Source organism: Fukomys damarensis, unplaced genomic scaffold (genome assembly GCF_012274545.1).
Source record: "Fukomys damarensis isolate Sample0158 unplaced genomic scaffold, DMR_v1.0_HiC HiC_scaffold_23, whole genome shotgun sequence".
Classification (NCBI taxonomy): Eukaryota; Metazoa; Chordata; class Mammalia; order Rodentia; family Bathyergidae; genus Fukomys; species Fukomys damarensis.
Genome location: NW_022900935.1, coordinates 24,785,477 through 24,803,396, shown reverse-complemented (window position 1 = coordinate 24,803,396; position 17,920 = coordinate 24,785,477). Strand labels below are relative to the sequence as shown.

Genomic DNA, 17,920 nt, shown 5'->3' with positions numbered 1-17,920 from the left:
GCCGCCCGCCGCCCGTGACAGCATTGAGCTGCGGCGCGGCGCCTCCGTGCGCACCACGGGCGAGGAGCTGTGCAACGGCTACGGGCTCTGGGTGAAACTGACCAAGGTGCGCCCTGGCCTACTGAGAACCCGCAAAAGCCCGTCGGGTGCAGGAAAGTCCCCAGCAGTTCCCCGCTCTGCCTGGCATTGCGTTCCGGGCCCTTTGCCGCCGCCCGTGACAGCATTGAGCTGCGGCGCGGCGCCTCCGTGCGCACCACGGGCGAGGAGCTGTGCAACGGCTACGGGCTCTGGGTGAAACTGACCAAGGTGCGCCCTGGCCTACTGAGAACCCGCAAAAGCCCGTCGGGTGCAGGAAAGTCCCCAGCAGTTCCCCGCTCTGCCTGGCATTGCGTTCCGGGCCCTTTGCCCTGGGCTGGCCAGGAGAGCAGTTAAGCAGTTCCCTGACGGCAGTTCCCTGACGGCAGTCCCCGTCCGGCGCCCCTTGCAGGAGCAGCTGGCAGAACACCTGGGTGACTGCGGACTGGACGAAGGTTGGCTGCTGGTGTGCCGGCCGGCGGAGGGGGGGGCCCGCCTGGTGCCCATCGACACTCCGGACCACCTGCAGCGACAGCAGCAGCTCTTTGGTGTGGACTACCGGCCTGTGCTCAGGTCCTGCACGTGAAAGGATGGGGCTTGTGAGACCATCCCGGGGGGTCGGGAACGCAGCAGGCGCGGGGTGGGGCGTGTCTTGGAGTGGATTCAGGATTAAGAGCAGGAAGGGCCTGAACCTGAAGGGAGATAGAGGGGTAGGGCTTCCGGAGGCGTAAAGCTAGAGCTGTGCCCTGCCGCCCCATGTACCTCCCACTCCATCCACAGATGGGAACAGGTGGTGGACCTGACATATTCGCATCGCCTGGGGTCTAGGCCTCAGCCAGCCGAAGCATACACAGATGCTGTACAAAGGCTACTGTGAGTGAGCTGGAATGGGGTGGGGAGGAGGGAGCTCCAGGTCTAGCCCTGACCTAATTAGGGGTTGGGATTGCTTAGCTATGTGCCCCCAACGTGGACCTACGAATGTGATGAGGACCTGATTCACTTCTTGTATGACCACCTGGGCAAGGAGGATGAGAACCTGGGTAGCGTGAAGCAGTACGTGGAGAGCATAGACGTTTCCTCCTACACGGTAGGTACTGGACTCTCCTGAGGGAGGCCGCATGTAGTCACAGCCTTCCAGGCTAGCTCCAGAACTCCCAGATCCAAGCCAGAGTCTCAGTTCACCCCCCATAGGAACCCTTAGTCACACTCCTGCCTTACCCCCCATCCTTCCCCATATCAGTTGCCCTTTTAGCCCAACTCGGTTATGCTTTCTTGCATTCCCTAGCCCACAGCACAGGCCCAGTGCCAAAGTAAAGATAACTGCTGACCCTCTCTGTCCCTCCCTAGGAGGAGTTCAATGTGTCTTGCCTGACAGACAGCAATGCAGATACCTACTGGGAGAGCGATGGGTCCCAGTGCCAGCACTGGGTACGACTTACTATGAAAAAGGGCACCATTGTCAAGTGAGTTGGCTCTGGCCTGGACAGGGTGGGTGAGCCATGTGCCTGTGAGTTTATAGAGACCCAGGTGAACACTTTGATCCGTCAGGAAGCTGCTACTCACAGTGGATACCACAGATGACAACTTTATGCCTAAGCGGGTGGTGGTCTATGGGGGCGAAGGGGACAACCTGAAGAAGCTGAGTGACGTGAGCATTGACGAGTGAGCAAGCTGGCCTGGGGTAGGAGGCGGGGCATGATCTTAGCAATGGGGACTGGCCCAGCTTGGATGCCTAAATTTGAGAGGGATCCCAGCAATCCCCAAAGGCCCAAGGCAGAGGTATCTGAAGAGCCTCACACCATCTCCTTAGGACCCTGATCGGGGATGTCTGTGTCTTGGAGGACATGACGGTCCACCTCCCAATCATCGAGATCCGCATCGTGGAGTGCCGAGGTGGGGCTTAAGGCCATAAGAAGAGGAAGGGAGCCCGAAGGTGTAGCTGGGGTCAAGCTGACAGTGAGTGTGGAGAGAAGAAATTAATAGGCTTAGAGTTAGGGTGAAAATGGTAGCTGAACCAACTCCAGGCTTTGAAGCTATGGGACCTGAGCCAGGTGGGAGGTGCCACATATAAACCTGCCTCAAAGCCATAAAGGTTGTTGGGCTCACCTGGAAAAGGAGAGACTGAGTTGGGACCCTCAGGCATCCCAACATTACAGAGATGGGCAGAGAAAATAGTAAACAGTATGTAAATAATCAGAATTAGGTAATAGAATACCATCCCAAAGGTCTCCAATTTCTAGGGGCTGCAGATGACAAGGCTGAGCATTAAGGATCTATTCCCAGGTCTGAGGGCCAAGAAGGCAACTGCTACAGTAAGTGACCTCACTCTTACTCTTTCCCCTAGATGATGGGATTGATGTTCGTCTTCGAGGGGTCAAGATCAAGTCATCTAGACAGCGGGAACTTGGGTTGAATGCAGACCTTTTCCAGCCGGCCAGTCTGGTGCGGTATCCACGCCTGGAAGGCACTGACCCAGAAGTACTGTACCGCAGAGCTGTCCTCCTGCAGAGGTGGCTGTTCTCCTGATCTTGCAGACCTTTCCCTTCCCTGAGCCTAACTGTTTGTATGCATGAGACCCCAAGGTCTTATAGTATAAGCTGTCCTCTGGGCCCTGCCTTCTGTCTCTATGTGTTGAGAAGGTGAGAATCTTACATCCATGCCAAACTCTTTAGCTGCAGTTGTCTTTACCTACCACCCCAGATTCATCAAGATTCTAGACAGTGTCCTGCATCACCTGGTACCTGCATGGGACCACACACTGGGCACCTTCAGTGAGATTAAGGTAAACCTGGCAAACCCAGTACTCATCAGTGGGCTTCCACTTCCTGCTCGTGGAGTTGGCATTCTTCACAGACAGTTCTGAAAACCTGCCCTAGGGCTGGACCTTTTCTGGATCTGGAAACAAAGCCAGACAGAAATGATCAAAATGCAGTGTTTGGGGTGTTCTTCTTTTGATAAGCATGTGGCACACACAAGGGCTGAGGGAGGAGAGGTGACATCATGGGAGGGAACTCACAGCAAAGGCGACACACTGGACCCTACCAGCAGCTGTATGTGACTGGAGGACAGCATAGAGGGAGATGTGAGATGACACAGGGATTGGACAGGAAGCAGGACTTAACAGCCAGAGTCCTGAGGGCCAGACTATGATCCAGGGAGTTTGTCCCAGTCAGTGGAACCATTGGAAAGTTCATAAGTAAAATAATGACAATGTCACTTTTTTGTTTTAGAAAGCTCCCCCCTCCCCAAGCCAAGTGTGGTAGCATGTACCTGTAATCCTAGTACTCGGGAGGCTGAGGCAGGAGGATCGCTGCAAGTTCAAGGCCAGCCTGGGCTACATATTGGGTACCCTGCCAGCCTGAACTACACAGTGTGACTCTGTTTTAAAAACAAAACACACAAAAAACTAAAAGGTCCCCCTGGTGGCTGGACTGAGGAAGGAGCTGGAAAGGCAAGGACAGGGAATGGACTAGGCTTGAACTGGAATGGTGGAATTGGGTCTAAGCATTGAGAAAGGTTCCAGGACCTGGACAGAATCTTACTGCCTGCTGATCCTGCTCTGGCCTCTCTCCTCACCAGCAAGTGAAGCAGTTCCTACTGCTATCACGCCAGCGGCCCAGCCTGGTGGCCCAGTGCCTGCGAGACTCAGAGAGCAGCAAGCCCAGCTTCATGCCACGCCTGTACATCAACCGACGCCTTGCCATGGAACACCGTGCCTGCCCCTCTCGGGACCCTGCCTGCAAGAATGCAGTCTTCACCCAGGTCTGGACCATCTGGTGGACTGAGGGAGGTCTTTGGGCAAGAGTAGGCCCAGATCCCAACACACTTATCCTATTTCTCTTTCGCTTTGTCCCCAGGTTTATGAAGGCCTCAAGCCCTCTGACAAGTATGAAAAGCCCCTGGATTACAGGTATGACACAAAGGGACTTGCTCAAGGCACCTCACCCACACACTGCTCCTGTCACCCTCCACTGTTACCTTCACTTTGCAACCCTTCTCCTGGCTGATCTCTGGGCTGGTGAATTGGCCTGAGTCCTGACAAAGACTGATGACAGAGGTCTTCCCCTGCTTCCAGGTGGCCCATGCGCTATGACCAGTGGTGGGAGTGTAAATTCATTGCAGAAGGCATCATTGACCAAGGTGAGGCCCTGCAGGAGCATAAAAAGGATCTTGCGTGTTCCTCTTGTTAATGTACTAGACCCTTCTGGGCTCACCACCTTGTGAAGATTAGCCTGGTTATTACTGCATTACAGAAGCTGGGCTCTCTTGTACCTAACTAAGGGCATCTGTTGTTTCAGGGGGTGGTTTCCGGGATAGCCTGGCAGATATGTCAGAAGAGCTATGCCCCGGCTCAGCGGACACACCTGTGCCTCTGCCCTTCTTTGTACGCACAGCCAACCAGGTAATCTCCCATCTCTTACCCCTACCTCTGACAAATTTCTGCTATTCTGTCTCTGAAAACCTTCCAGGTGCCACACTAAGCTAGGGAGGGGACAGGAGAAGGAGTGAGTCACCTAGGGCAGCATCTGGGCAGACAAGAAAAGGAGCCTTGGTACTTTCTGTGGGTCCTGCAGGGGCTCTAGTGGAAGATTTTGGGGAAAGTCATTGGGGTGCTTAGCACAAGAAAGTAGAATCTATCCTATGCTGTATTGACAGCTCTGTCCTTGGGCAGGGCAATGGCACTGGTGAGGCCCGCGACATGTATGTGCCCAACCCCTCCTGCCGAGACTTTGCCAAGTATGAGTGGATCGGACAGCTGATGGGGGCTGCCCTGCGGGGTAAAGAGTTCCTGGTGAGTAGCCTGATCTTCACCCCTGTCAGGTCATCCCTGGCCCCTGGAAGGAAGGGCCAGCAAATCTGGGCAGCTTGGGATGAGAAGGCAGTGGTGAGTGTTCATCCCACAGGTCCTAGCTCTGCCTGGTTTTGTGTGGAAGCAGCTCTCCGGTGAGGAGGTGAGCTGGAGCAAGGACTTCCCAGCTGTGGACTCTGTGCTGGTGAGTAAGACTGGACTCAGTGTTTCCTGCAGCCACCAAAGGTGACTCCCCAGGATTTCCCTGCCTTCTTTCGCCACACTCGTGCCCCCCCTTCGATCCTGTCTACTCTCATGGTTTCACTGCCAGCTCTGTTCTGTTAACCCTTAAACTCCTGACTACCAGCCCCAGCCTTTCTCTTGAGCATGGGGCTATATATGAATCTGCCTCAAGTTCAACACACTCTTCATCTTCTCCCCAGTCCACTTGAGGGCTCCCTGCTTAGAACTGCACCTCTACCCAGCCCTCACCACACCAAAGCCCTCAAGGTCACCCTGCATTCCTCCTCCTCCCTCACTCCCCACATTCTGTCAAGAATCTATTTCTCCTGTCTTATTACTGTTCACTTGTTTCAAGCCACCTTTCTGTCCTAACCACTTACTGCCAAAGCTAGTATCCCTGTCTCCATTCTTGCCCATCTGATCTCTGTGCTTCTCCTCATTTAAACCCTTTGATGGCTTTGCCCTGAACTTAGGATAATGCAGACCCTGTAAAGACTCCTCTGTTTACATGCCTGCCATGTCCATTTCTATTTGGTACACAATCAGGTTCCACCTGAAGATAGTCCTTAAGCCTTTTGCTATTTAATCTTTCTCCAAGACACTCTCTTTCCTAACTTTCCTTATGTCCCATGCAACTCTCGGCCATCATTTGGGTCTCAACTCAGGTGCCATTTCCTGTAGGATGCCTTCTCTGGTCTCCGAGGCTGGTTAGCTGTGGTCTTGATGCTTCCACAGCCCAGTACTTGCCCCTCACGCCCCATTGCCTGCCTGAGAACTGCCTTGTCTGGCAGCCTCTCTGCCTCCTTGTGAGCATCTTGAGGAAAGACAGAGACCATCTCCCCAGTGAAAAGCTGACCTCCTTGCCTCTGACTCATCCCCAGGTGAAGCTCCTGGAAGTGATGGAAGGCATGGACAAGGAGACATTTGAGTTCAAGTTCGGGAAGGAGCTGACGTTCACCACTGTGCTCAGTGATCAGCAGGTGGTGGAGCTGATTCCTGGGGGCACAGGCATCACAGTGGGATATGAAGACCGTTCTCGTTTCATCCAGCTAGTACAGAAGGCTCGGCTAGAAGAGAGCAAGGAGCAGGTAGTAGCCAGAGTGCAGCCTACCTAAGAACTTCTACCTCCCCACCCCCGTAACTGCCCCACATTCCTACCAGAGATGTCCCCGTGTGAGCTAAAAGCTGTGCCGTCTCCCAGCTGGTCCTTTTCCCCCCTCCCTAGGTGGCAGCCATGCAGGCAGGTCTGCTGAAGGTAGTACCACAGGCTGTGCTAGATTTGCTGACCTGGCAAGAGTTGGAGAAGAAGGTGTGTGGGGACCCAGAGGTCACTGTGGATGCTCTGCGCAAACTCAGTGAGTTCCAGACTGTGGGGTTGTGAAGTACAAGGGATGGGGCTTAAAGACTGGGCTGAGTAAGACTCAAAAGCAAATTCTGGCCTTAACTCCTTCAGCCCGGTTTGAGGACTTCGAGCCTTCTGACACACGGGTGCAGTATTTCTGGGAGGCCCTGAACAATTTCACCAATGGTCAGTAGAGGAGAGCAGAGCGATGCTTGCATTCACACTCTGCCTGTGGGTTACAACGGACGCGCAGAAGTGGTAGACCCTCCTGTGCCATCAGCAGGTGCTAATTTCCTTCTCCTCCACCCAGAGGACCGCAGCCGCTTCCTGCGTTTTGTCACAGGCCGCAGCCGTCTACCAGCTCGGATCTACATCTACCCAGACAAGCTGGGGTGAGTATATGTGCAGAGGGAAGGACCTAAGGCACCCCACACAAATATGCCCTAGAAATCTTGCTAATCTGTGGCCCTTTGGTGCCTCCAGCTACGAGACCACAGATGCACTGCCTGAGTCTTCCACCTGCTCCAGCACCCTCTTCCTACCCCACTATGTCAGGTGGGTTTTCCTAGGCTCAAACCTAGGGGTGGCATTCTTGGTGTGAGAGGACTTCCGGCAGTGAAGTAGACATGCTGGAATCCCTCACCCTCAGGATGGTAGAAGGGCCTGACCTAGCCCTTCCCCTGCAGCGCCAAGGTATGCGAAGAGAAACTCCGCTATGCCGCTTACAACTGTGTGGCCATCGACACTGACATGAGCCCCTGGGAAGAGTGAGGCAGTCCCTGTACAGGCCCCGCCGCCCTTGTCCAGGCGAATACACCACACTTTCCCTGCCCGGTTCGGGTTTGTGCTCCTCACCAGAGCTGACACGTCTGGGAAATTTGCAGTGTGCCCTGCTCCTGTTTGTGGCTGGGGTACGTACGGGTGGTGGTTCAGATCCATGGACCCACAAGCCCTACTCATGCTGGGCCTTGCTTCCTGGGGTATTTAGTCTCTGCCAGAGGGAATCTTCCACAAGCCCAGCACAAGCTGCCAGGCCTGAGCCGCTTGAAGGGAATTTACTTCCTTTCTCAATTCCACCTATATTCTTTTTCTTTTCCGGCTTCCACCATGGCTTGAAATTTTTAAACTTTGGAAGATAGTGTACTCCCCTTTCCCAAATAAGCAGCAAATAGGGAGTAATGCTCATCTGCCTTGGTCACATAGCCCAAGAATGAAGCCACAGCAGAATATCTGTTCCCTCAGATACTCGTCTCTTCTTCCTCTCCCTCCATACTGGAGGTGTGAGCTTTTTCCTTCCTCCAACCTAGTCTCAACTTAGAAGGTACCACCACCTTTCCTGCCTCAGAACCTACATCCATTCAACGTTACATCATCACAGCCACCCCATATCCGTCACTTCTGCATCACCTCCAGACTGATTCCCCATCTGCTATTTCATCCTTAAGATTTGCACAGATTAAGGACAATTATGTCCTCTCCAAAATCTTCACTGGCTTCCCTTTCCCTACTCTAAAACCTAGACTTTAAATTTGCTTCTAGGGCTATGCACACCCCTGTGTGAGCCCTCCTACCCTTGAGGGCCTCTGTAATACTCTTCAAAAGATTCGTACGTGGGAAATTGAATAAATGGATAAATTCATTCCTTCAGAATGTGTGTTTGTATTTTTGCTCCTGGGATGCATATTTATTGGACCTGGCCTACAAATACCTGCAGGAGGTAGACCAACTCTCTGCCTGAGACTGGCCACTCCACTAGGTTCCTGGAGCACCTGGGGAATTGCTGTGTTCAGAGCCTTTCCTAGCCAGGTCTGTACGGGTAACCAGGGAGATGTGTGCGTGGTGAGCATGATGGGACTTTCCAGTGACGTGACGTCTGGATTGGAGCAACCAGAGTAGGGCCCAGAAAGAAGGAAAAAAGACTAGCCTGGAATCTTTTGGGCTGGATCTGGTGATTTAGAGCACAAAAGTCTACCTCTGGAACCAAGAAGGCACAACAGTGTCTCATAGAGGACAAAGGTCTGGGAGGGCTGACAGCCTAGCTGCCCTCCACCCTTGTCCAGTTGCCACACAGCTAAAGTGCAGAAATGGTGAGTACAGCATTCCACCCAGAGAGCACAGTCCTGGGGGCCCAGAGGTCCAGCCATGGTGTTACAGTGTGAGACCTGCCCAGACAGGCTGTCCAGGGAAGGAATCCTGCCCTTGCATTTCCCACTTTGTCCTGTGGGATTCACCCTGACAGTTGTTCAAATTGGGAAGTTCCTTTTCCAGGGTGGTAGTGTGAACACCTCTCCCAGCCAGAGGGAATTTTTACTATGTCATGGCCTATCTTTAAAATGCTGAGCCTAATGCCCCAGCTCATCCTTTCAGGCAGCCCCCATCCTGCTCCCACCCCTGTGCCTTGGGTGATCAACAGAAGATACACAATGCTCCCCATCCCTTCCCATGCAGGGAGCTTAAGGGGCACAAGCCCCAGAGCTAACCTGCCCCACCTAGCTCTGCTCATCCACTGGTGCCAGATGCACCTTCCCCTTCCTTCAGAGAAGAAACTGGCCTCCAATACCCGCAGGAGGTAGACCATTTCTGTGCCTGATAATGGCCACATGTTCTTTCACCCATACTATATATTTTGCAGCCTGATTTTCATTCAGTAAATGAGTATAGAGAACCCATGTCTGGTAACATATGCGGTGTAGTGGATACAATGGTGGCTAAAGCAGTGATTTTTAATCCTCATGGAAAGAAACTAATAGGACAAACTTTTTGGAATTTTTATTAATTTTCATTGCTGTTGGGATTCAGGGTGAAGAAGGGAATAACTATCTCCCTATCCGGATTTTCCCTAAATTCATGAAATTATTGTGAGTTGGGATCGTCACAAAATTATACCAGAATCTAGCTACATAAAAATGGCTTTCATTGTGTGTGTGTGTTTTCCTGTTTCTGTTTTATACCTTTATTTTACACCTTTCATGGCCCAGCAATAGGCATGAGTTATAATATGTTGTTTCTTTTTTGTTATAGTAGGAAAAGAAGTCATTAAATTCTTGAAGTTTTGATATCTCGTGAATACCAAATTAGGACACTGACATGATCTAGATTTGCTCAGATGGACAACATTTATACAAGGAGTCTAGTTGACATGCTATTAAAGTTGAAATAGCTATGTCTGTGCTCATCAGCAACTTCAGTCAGCTCGCTGGGATTCTACACCCAAAATATGTGACACATATGAATTGAGTTCTCCCTGTAGAGTCATGGCCTTGGCTCTATTAGCTGTGGTTCTCCTCTTGGATCTGAATGCCTTTTCAGTCTTTACTAACTGAGGCAGCTTGGTAAATTGCCACAAAGAAGTCTGGGTCACTGATCTTCAACTGCTTGACGAATTCAATATGCCCCTGCTCAGCCCAACCTTGAAACCACCGGTCCCACTCAAAGATACAAATTGATCAATTTGCCCCAGATATACTAGGCTACTCCAGATTATCCAGCAGTGGCTGTAATTTTCCTGGCACTGCCTTAGCTACAAAGTCCTGTAGAAAAGGTTCACAGTGGAGACCTGACCACTTGGCAAACCAGTGAAGAATACACTTCATCTCCCGGAAAATAATATAAGACACTGGAACTGGGGTGATGGTACAGGCCTGTAATCCCAGTACTTGGGAGGCTGAGAGCAAAGGATCACTGTGAGTTCGAGGCCTGCCTGGGCTATATAATGTGTCCAAGGCCAGCCTGAGCTACATAATGAGAACCTGTCTCAAAACACAGCAACAACATGGGCTGGTGATTTAGCTCAGTGGTTCTGCTACCTGCCTTGCAAGCACAAGGTCCCAAGTTCAATCTCCAGTACCGAAACAACAACAACAACAACAAAGCCATTGGAGGAGCCTAGCATGGTGACAGATGCCTATAATCCCAGCACTTAGGAGGCTAAGGCAGGAGGATCACTGTGTGTTCAAGACCACCCTGGGCTGCATAGATCAAGGGAAGAATTGGTACTGCTGCCTGATGGAATTGTGTCCAGTGATTCAAGGGGACTTTCTGCACTGCCTAGAGAATTGAACGGGACAACTGGTGAACAGGTAAATGTAATTTTTATTTAAAGTAAGAGAAGAAAAGAGAAGGGAAAAAGGAAGAAATGAGTGGAGAAAAAAGGAAGAAGTGAAAAGAGTGAAGAAAAGAGAAGAGCAATAAGAGATATATTCCATAAGCAAAATGGGCTGCTACAGAAACAGGAGGACCACAAAACAGCAAAATCACAGGTGGGGAAGTCAGTGGCCACCATCTTTTAAATGCATTCAGATCTGATCTACTGGAGGTTGCTCTGCCCACATATCCTAGCTGTGGTTGACAGGTCACATTCTGTTGTTTATCTTTTGTTCCAGATCTTTGTAATTGACAGTTTACATCCTATCTTCCAGCCACCTTGCCATGCCCTGAGTTCCTGCCTCATTTCTCCCTGGAGACATAAATCCCCATAATTCTTTATGGGTTGTTGAGGGAGTGGAGGTCTCAGTCTTCAGGTAGCTACTTCCTGCTGAAAGGGACTGTAGGCCCTACCTACTGGGGATTATGTGCTGAATACCTTAGGATAGCAAGGCACACACCAGTATTTATATAAGGTAACAGAAGAGGGTTTGGTGGACCTGTCAGGAGCCTGTGGAGGCAAAGATGGATGTTAGATAGGATTCTACTTATCTGTAATTGAAATCAAACTGGGATCTTGCTTTTTGAAGAGGAGCTCAGATCTTCCAGAGGTTCACAGGAGCCTTAGTCCTGTGAAAATTTCAATGATCATTTTCCCACATAAGATTTTTATAGCTTATCACTATACTCCTTGAAGGAAGATCAGACTGGTTCTTCAGGAACTGGGAATAAGGCTATGGTCCTGAGGGGCTATAAGGCTGTCCTACTTGCCTCCCTATTAGTCTTTCCTTACAATATATGACAGTGACCTCCCTGGGAACATAAACTACCTCTAGAAGTTGAGCTAGCAAGGCCCCCTCTTCTGGACTGCTGTATAGGCATGAAGGTGGAAGACAAATTGGGGTAACACTGATCTCCATCACATACTTCTGCATGGCTCCTGGCCTGTTCCCACCCCTGTTGTTGCTTGGTGGGTACATAGCGGACAAGGACAACACCACTGGAGCCTTTAGGATCCAGAGGGATGGGGTGTACTCGGAAATGATTGAGCATATCAAAAATGGACAAGAACCACAGGTGCTGGACCCAGCACTCACCATTTTCATTCAGTGACAAGCACAGGTGCTTGGCCCTGCCCTCAAAGTTAAAAGTGAGGACATATTCTCCCTCCCTCGTCTCACTATTACGAACCAGGAAGACACCATGAGAGCTGGTGCCTCCTTCTAGCACTAACTGAGTGGCCTTGAGTCTAGACAGCATCCCATGGAACCAAGGGCATCCTGAGAGAGGATAAACTGTCCCTGCCAGAGAGCCCTCCTCAATGGGGAGGTGAGGGGGCAACTCTGAGGGAAGTAATTCCATTGAGTTATGACAGGAAGTGGCAAGGGTGGAAGAACTGGGGGAGGTGGAGAGACATAAAACATACAGAGACACAAAAGCCTGAACATAAGGGACTTCAGCCCACTTTCCATGCTTTTTGCAGAATCGATCTAACTGTAAAATAGTATTATAATCTAAACTGCCATTCTGTACCCACATCTTGCCATTTTCTAGTTGGTAATGGACCCAAGCCGTATTGCAATAGTAGATGAGTTGTTTCTTCTTCAGATTGGCAGGATCAAATCTTTCCCAATGTTGAAGGATACAGCCCAATGGCGAGATTGCTGGGATCTGCGAGGTGCTTTTCAGGATATTCCCCATGATGTGTCTCAAGCCTATGGAGAGAGAAAATTAGGTCTAGGGTCCTTCAGAGAATGTCTTCTGAAGAAGGACAAGACCCATTGGGTACACAAGGCATCCCTTGTGATACCCAAAGTACTTACTAGGTGATGTCTCTGCTCAAAACTGTAGTGATCAGCATGAGTGCCTTCCTGGATGACTAGAGCCCCCCTGGGGGCCCTCTCAGCCTTGGGATTCTCCATACCATGACCCACTAAATCCTTAGGGAGAAGGGTGGAGTTGGTGAGGCTCCCTTAGCCACTTGAAAAACAGTAGATCAGGATGAAGCCCTCATAGGGCTTTCCTACCTCTCTAGGAAACAGTGCCCTTTACACTCACTATGGTAGTTTGTTTAGAACAGCAGAGGTTACCTGAATATTGAGAGGATCTAAACCAAATCCCATATATATTTTTTTAAGCAAAAGCTTTAACTCCTATTTATAAGATGTAGCTTTAAAGAGATTATAGTCATAGCTGCTTAATTTAGAGGTCTGGATTTCTAAACAATGAAAGCCTTTAACACCAAGGTAAAGACAATAAAAAAAAGTTTAATAAACTGTTGATAGACATAATCACACAGAAGAAAGAGAAAGTATAAAACTATATCACCATATTGGAAGAGGGCTGATCCTGAAATCTAGTACTGAGAAGTCCTATCTACAGCTTTCAGGATTTCGACTGGGAAGGGTCTAGGCAGAGCATCCCTTCCATAGATGAGACTTTAAAGTCCTCTTACCAATGAGGCCCCTTACACAGCAGTTGAGACAAAAGTGGCAGTGTCCCAATTATGTATGATCAAGGGTAAAGAGTTTGCAGATGCCAGGAGCTGGCCAAGTGCCTAAAGGCTGCATACATCTGTACCATCTGGATAGGTGCTTCAGAAAGAGAACGTCCCTGAGGCCAGGCCAGCCTTACAGGGAGTTCTACACAAGTCAAGATGCTCTACCAAGCATCTTGTCAGTTCATCTTTTGTACAAGGCCATAACACTGTTATGAACAAGGAAATTTTTATATTTAATTTTAATCTTTTATAAGGGCAAAAGGGAAAAAAGCCTTATAATCCATGTCTATTCACAAGACTAGCAGAATAATATCATATTTTGGAGGTGGGGATTTAGCTCAGTGGCACATGCCTTGCCTGGCAAGTACAAGGTCTCGAGTTTGATCCTCGGTACCAAAAAACAAATAAAGAATAGTATCCTATTTTTAATCTCCTTTCTTGTATTCTCAGATTGTAGGAATTTAACAAATACAGTGGTCAAATCCCAAGCCTTTTCAAACTTAGCAGTTTAATGCTGCTGGCATGAGACTGTTCTTTTGTGCCAGAATCAGTAACATTGCCTTGAGCACCAAACTCAACTGGCACTGCCCGCTGAGATCAACTATGATCAGTCAGTCTCCAAGGCACACTCATGGTTTGCTGGTCATCACTTCACCAGAACTGTCACCATTTTCCTTTTAGTGACTCTCCTAACCAGAGAAGAAGTGGCAGGGACAGGGGCAGTGTTAATCTCAGAATTTGGCTAGCAGTGGACAACTGTGAGCTTTTTTTTTTTTTGAACCGGAGATCAACTCAGGACCTTGAGCTTGTGAGGCAGGCACAGTGCCACTGAGCTTAACACCAGCCCTACCCAGGCTTTTTACTGATAGAAAGTTTTCAACTGAAATAATTCATTATGGGATACTAAAACAGAAGAACATGAAGGCCATGTGGAAATGAATAAGATGTCTGTAACACTCTCAAGCTTGATGTTGAAAGAACTAAACATTCAGAGAGGAGACCAAGTGGCAGATCCCCCCCCCAAAAAAAAAGCAAAAAGCATATCCATTACTCTTGCCCAACAATATGTCTAGCAGGAGGTGGTAGGGGACTTTGTGCAGTAGATTCTGGAGGGCAAAGGTTAACTAGACTGGGTCCCGCGTTGGTCAACATCTGGCTCTTGGGACTCCTTCACAAAACAGGTGTATGGCAGCAGTTTTAGCCACAAATCCTCTTTGATAATCTCAGTAATTCTGTCAGACTCTGGATACCTGTGGTCTGAAAACCAGGTGAAAAAGTTGCAGATGAGGTCTTGGCTTTTGCAAATAACAAAAGCCTGTGCCTTATGATTGGAATAGAAAGAGACACTACTTAGCTGGAGGATCTGACCTCATATTTTTTGACGATCAGCTTGTTTCTGAAGTAGGGGTTCCTTTAAACTTGAACTTGCAGCCAGTTTTACGAAGCCTGAGTTGCTCTATATTATGTACCTTAACAAGTTAGTTATGTACCTTGACAAGTTTGTATCTTGCCCCATTCATGGTGGACAGCTGAGGTGGTTTCTAAAGGCAGTCATCCAGAAGCCTGGGATATACTGAACGTTGTAGTTTCTTTGCTTTAGGAAGCGTTGATGCATCCACCCAAACTTTTGTTCCAGCTATTGGAAGGCCCTGTCGGTCTGAGCATTTACAGTGTTCAGTTCCAGCTGGCTGGGCTCCTGAGGGTTCATGTGATGATTCATATTTAGGTGTCAGGACCTGTCCTCCTTCCTTTCAAACACCAGATATGAGCATCCAGAAACACTCTATCATGCAAAGTGCCTTAAGAAAAAGGATTCTGTAGTGCCAGTGATACAACTGATCAGAGGAAGCTGGGATATTATTTTTACTGATTGGGTTCAGTCAGGTAATGGTAGTTTGTTTTTCCTTTGGTGTTTCCTCCAGTAATTGCATGATCAGTCCATGGAGGGGTTTGTAGACTTTCGTGTCCCTCTCCTGTGAGATGCAAGAAATTAAACATGTCATGGCAGGAGGTGACACTGTCTGAGTGCATGAATCCCCCATCCATATCTAGGAGCTGCATGCTGGCAAGCTGCAGCAGAGAAACCTCGAGAAGGTGGTTCACTTTGGCATTCTTTTGCATCAGGTGGTTGAGCTTCTCATCTCAAGATAATAAGCCCAAAACAGATATCCCTCATTTAACATCCTGCCTGTTTAACTACTGTTCAGACTTATGATCATGGTGCATAGTTCTGACTTACCACCTGCCGCTCCGATTTACAACCCACATTCAAACTTACAATGCAGGAACATAAGCAGCAGTGCAGAATTATGGTGGCTTTTTCTACAGCACAGTACAGTAATTTTTGCTGGTAATACTGTATACTACAGTACTGTAGTTTTATGTTGTTACACATTACTGCCTGGAGGTTATGCAAATAAAAGCAAAATCATCAAATTATAGTTTCCTTTGACCATTCATTTGTTCTGATTACTGTAATGTACATACTATATACAGTTCCTCATTTAACAGCCAATTCATTCAACAAGAACATAACTCAGTCATTAAATGAGGAATGTCTTACAATGATTTTGGTTTGTAGCTGCCTGTGTTGGCAGACTTTTAAGATTAATTTCAGGAATATTACACTTAGAGTAGATATCTAGACCAACTTGTAGCATGATGTAGCTTGCTCTGGACTCCCCATGGGTTGCAGAAGTGTCAACATTATACGTATCAGTCTTTCTGCCATCTCTCTTACTACAAGATCGCACCACTTTTAATACTATTTCCAGACATTGTGACATACCTCAAATCACCTTTGTGAGAAATAAGATCTAAGAAACTCTCTTGCCTGTTCAGCGTGGTCAATAAACCACTGAATCATCCATATATCCCCTCAGGTTTTCAAGTTATTGTTCTGATTGCTGTAGCCAGTGCTCAAACACATCATAATTGATGGTGACATCAATTTTCTAATTTTTCCCTGCAGAGAGTATGACAACTTCATTTTTTTTCTCCAACTTGGCCAATGCAGTATCATAATATACTTTCAGCTCCTTCACGCTTTTTTGCAGTTTTTCTCGTTTCTCAGGAGATAGTGGTCCTGCTTCTCAAGCAAAGAAATTATCTTCTCATATTGAGCCTTAATCTTCTGGTATTGGTGGTTCAGATTCTCTTCAGTGGTTCCAACATGTTTATAAACATCAGCTGCTTGGTGCCCAATGAGGTGATTTTTTTAGTTTGGGTGAGATCACATAACCCTTGGTGCTTCTCTTTGTACTCCTATTGATGCTCTGCCGTTTGTGGGGGAGTGGTTGTTTTCCTATACAGTGTTTAGATCTCCAGAGGTTTCTGGTTCTTTTAGTTATTTCAGAGATTCACTAAATAATAAATTCTAACTTCAAAGAGTTTTCATTTTTAAATTTCTTATTCATCTGTCAATTTGTCTCCATGTTTAATTTTTTTAAAAGCTATGATTTGAAGTGCTCCAGATAATTGTTCCTTCTTGGTCAATAATGTCTCACTAGGAATCTTTTGCTTAGAGAAAGAGTTTCCTCTCCATTTCTCAATGTAACTTTTTGGCTTTTAAAAAACATGCTCTTTCATTTCTCCTTGTCTGTGATTTTTGAACACTCTTTCAAATGAAACATCTCTTTCCAGGGGAGTTCAGATCTATCTAATCAACTGATCTTCACAGTTTTTTTCTTTTTAACTGAAGTCTAGTGTTTCTAACTTCTGAGATGTACAGCTTATAAACTTATTTATCTTCATTCTTTCTGCAGATTTAAGAAGTTCTTGATAATACCATTTAGATATATTAACTTCTTTTTCCAGCTGTGTTATATCTGAGCCTGAAAATATTTGGGACTCCTGGCTATCTTCTGGAAAATCTTCAAAGCAAGATTTGCGAATTGCTCAGAACTTGATGGTGTTCTCCAGGTAACGCTTAAGCCCTGTTGCTAGCTCGAATTCTATCAATCGCATTGAAGAGGGAATGCCAGGACACTATACTCTTCATGTTTCTGTGTGACTCATGCCAAAGAGTCAAGACATTTTGATAGTTGCTCAATTTTATTTGCAAAGTCAACTACTTTTTTGGTGAAGAATAGTGACACACCCAGATGGGACCATAGCCTCATTTCTAGTAAGTCTAACAACCTCTCAATTAGCACAGTGAGAGTTGTTCTGGAGCACAGCCAACCCTTTCTCCAGCAGGATGGAAGTCTGGAGGCACTCTGGGCAAGACAAGGTTAAGCGGTGGGCAGGAATGTAGCTTTGCAGGCACCTCTTGCACAAAGTGTGCAGACAGAGAGAACCTTGGGGTTCTCCTACCGTTCCCGATCTGGCGCACCACTTAGTCCCTCAGCCCACGGCTTGGGTGTCTCACTCTTGGGCGGACTCAGCACCCGGCGCTGTCCTCAGCATGTCGCTGGACGGCTTTCCTCCCGGCCCGCGCCAGCTTGTATGGCCCACCCAGCGCCACTTGTCCTCGGTCAACGCGGGAGTCGCCGCTCAACGTGGGTCCTGGTCTGGCGGGCAGACCGCGGACCTCTGGTCCGGTGGCAGTGGGCAGACAGAAGACTGGTTCATTCCTTGGCCCTCCCTCTCAGAGAAACGCCGGCGGAATCGCCACTTTTCTAAGGCAAGGGTTAGCCGAAAGCGGCCTCGGGTCAGTTGTGGGCTCTGCTGAGCGAAGCACCGGGGAGAAAGGAGGGAGGCAGAGTCCCGCGCTTCCGGCCCCGCCCACCCTAGGAAGACTGGTGGGCGCAGCCCCTTCCCGGAGCGATGGCCGAGCTGCAGGCCGAAAGCGGCTGTGACCTTCCGGCCGCGGCGGGGCCCTAGGCCA

The 17,920-nt window shown here is 48.6% G+C and overlaps 2 protein-coding genes across 2 annotated transcripts in view; one reads left to right on the top strand and one right to left on the bottom strand.

The window, feature by feature from the left end:
* Positions 1-8,079, top strand: part of Hectd3 (HECT domain E3 ubiquitin protein ligase 3) — an 8,547-nt gene extending 468 nt beyond the window's left edge. The window contains exons 2-22 of the mRNA XM_010610407.2: positions 107-306; positions 488-648; positions 856-948; positions 1,027-1,162; positions 1,423-1,538; positions 1,624-1,737; positions 1,886-1,968; positions 2,420-2,585; positions 2,776-2,857; positions 3,655-3,837; positions 3,933-3,985; positions 4,151-4,215; positions 4,374-4,477; positions 4,748-4,867; positions 4,980-5,069; positions 5,989-6,195; positions 6,333-6,462; positions 6,561-6,635; positions 6,760-6,841; positions 6,933-7,004; positions 7,136-8,079. Coding sequence (XP_010608709.1) covers positions 107-306; positions 488-648; positions 856-948; positions 1,027-1,162; positions 1,423-1,538; positions 1,624-1,737; positions 1,886-1,968; positions 2,420-2,585; positions 2,776-2,857; positions 3,655-3,837; positions 3,933-3,985; positions 4,151-4,215; positions 4,374-4,477; positions 4,748-4,867; positions 4,980-5,069; positions 5,989-6,195; positions 6,333-6,462; positions 6,561-6,635; positions 6,760-6,841; positions 6,933-7,004; positions 7,136-7,220 — 2,417 coding nt within the window. The 3' untranslated portion in view covers positions 7,221-8,079. The remainder of the gene's footprint in view (positions 1-106; positions 307-487; positions 649-855; positions 949-1,026; positions 1,163-1,422; positions 1,539-1,623; positions 1,738-1,885; positions 1,969-2,419; positions 2,586-2,775; positions 2,858-3,654; positions 3,838-3,932; positions 3,986-4,150; positions 4,216-4,373; positions 4,478-4,747; positions 4,868-4,979; positions 5,070-5,988; positions 6,196-6,332; positions 6,463-6,560; positions 6,636-6,759; positions 6,842-6,932; positions 7,005-7,135) is intronic.
* A 2,508-nt stretch (positions 8,080-10,587) lies between these two features.
* On the bottom strand, positions 10,588-15,522 carry LOC109117602 (SH2B adapter protein 1-like). The gene is made up of 2 exons (XM_033767813.1): positions 14,583-15,522; positions 10,588-12,307 (listed from the first exon to the last, which is right to left on the bottom strand). The coding sequence occupies exon 2, from the start codon at positions 12,291-12,293 to the stop codon at positions 11,382-11,384; it is 912 nt and encodes a 303-aa protein (XP_033623704.1). The 5' UTR covers positions 12,294-12,307; positions 14,583-15,522; the 3' UTR covers positions 10,588-11,381.
* Between the last annotated feature and the right edge of the window lie 2,398 nt (positions 15,523-17,920).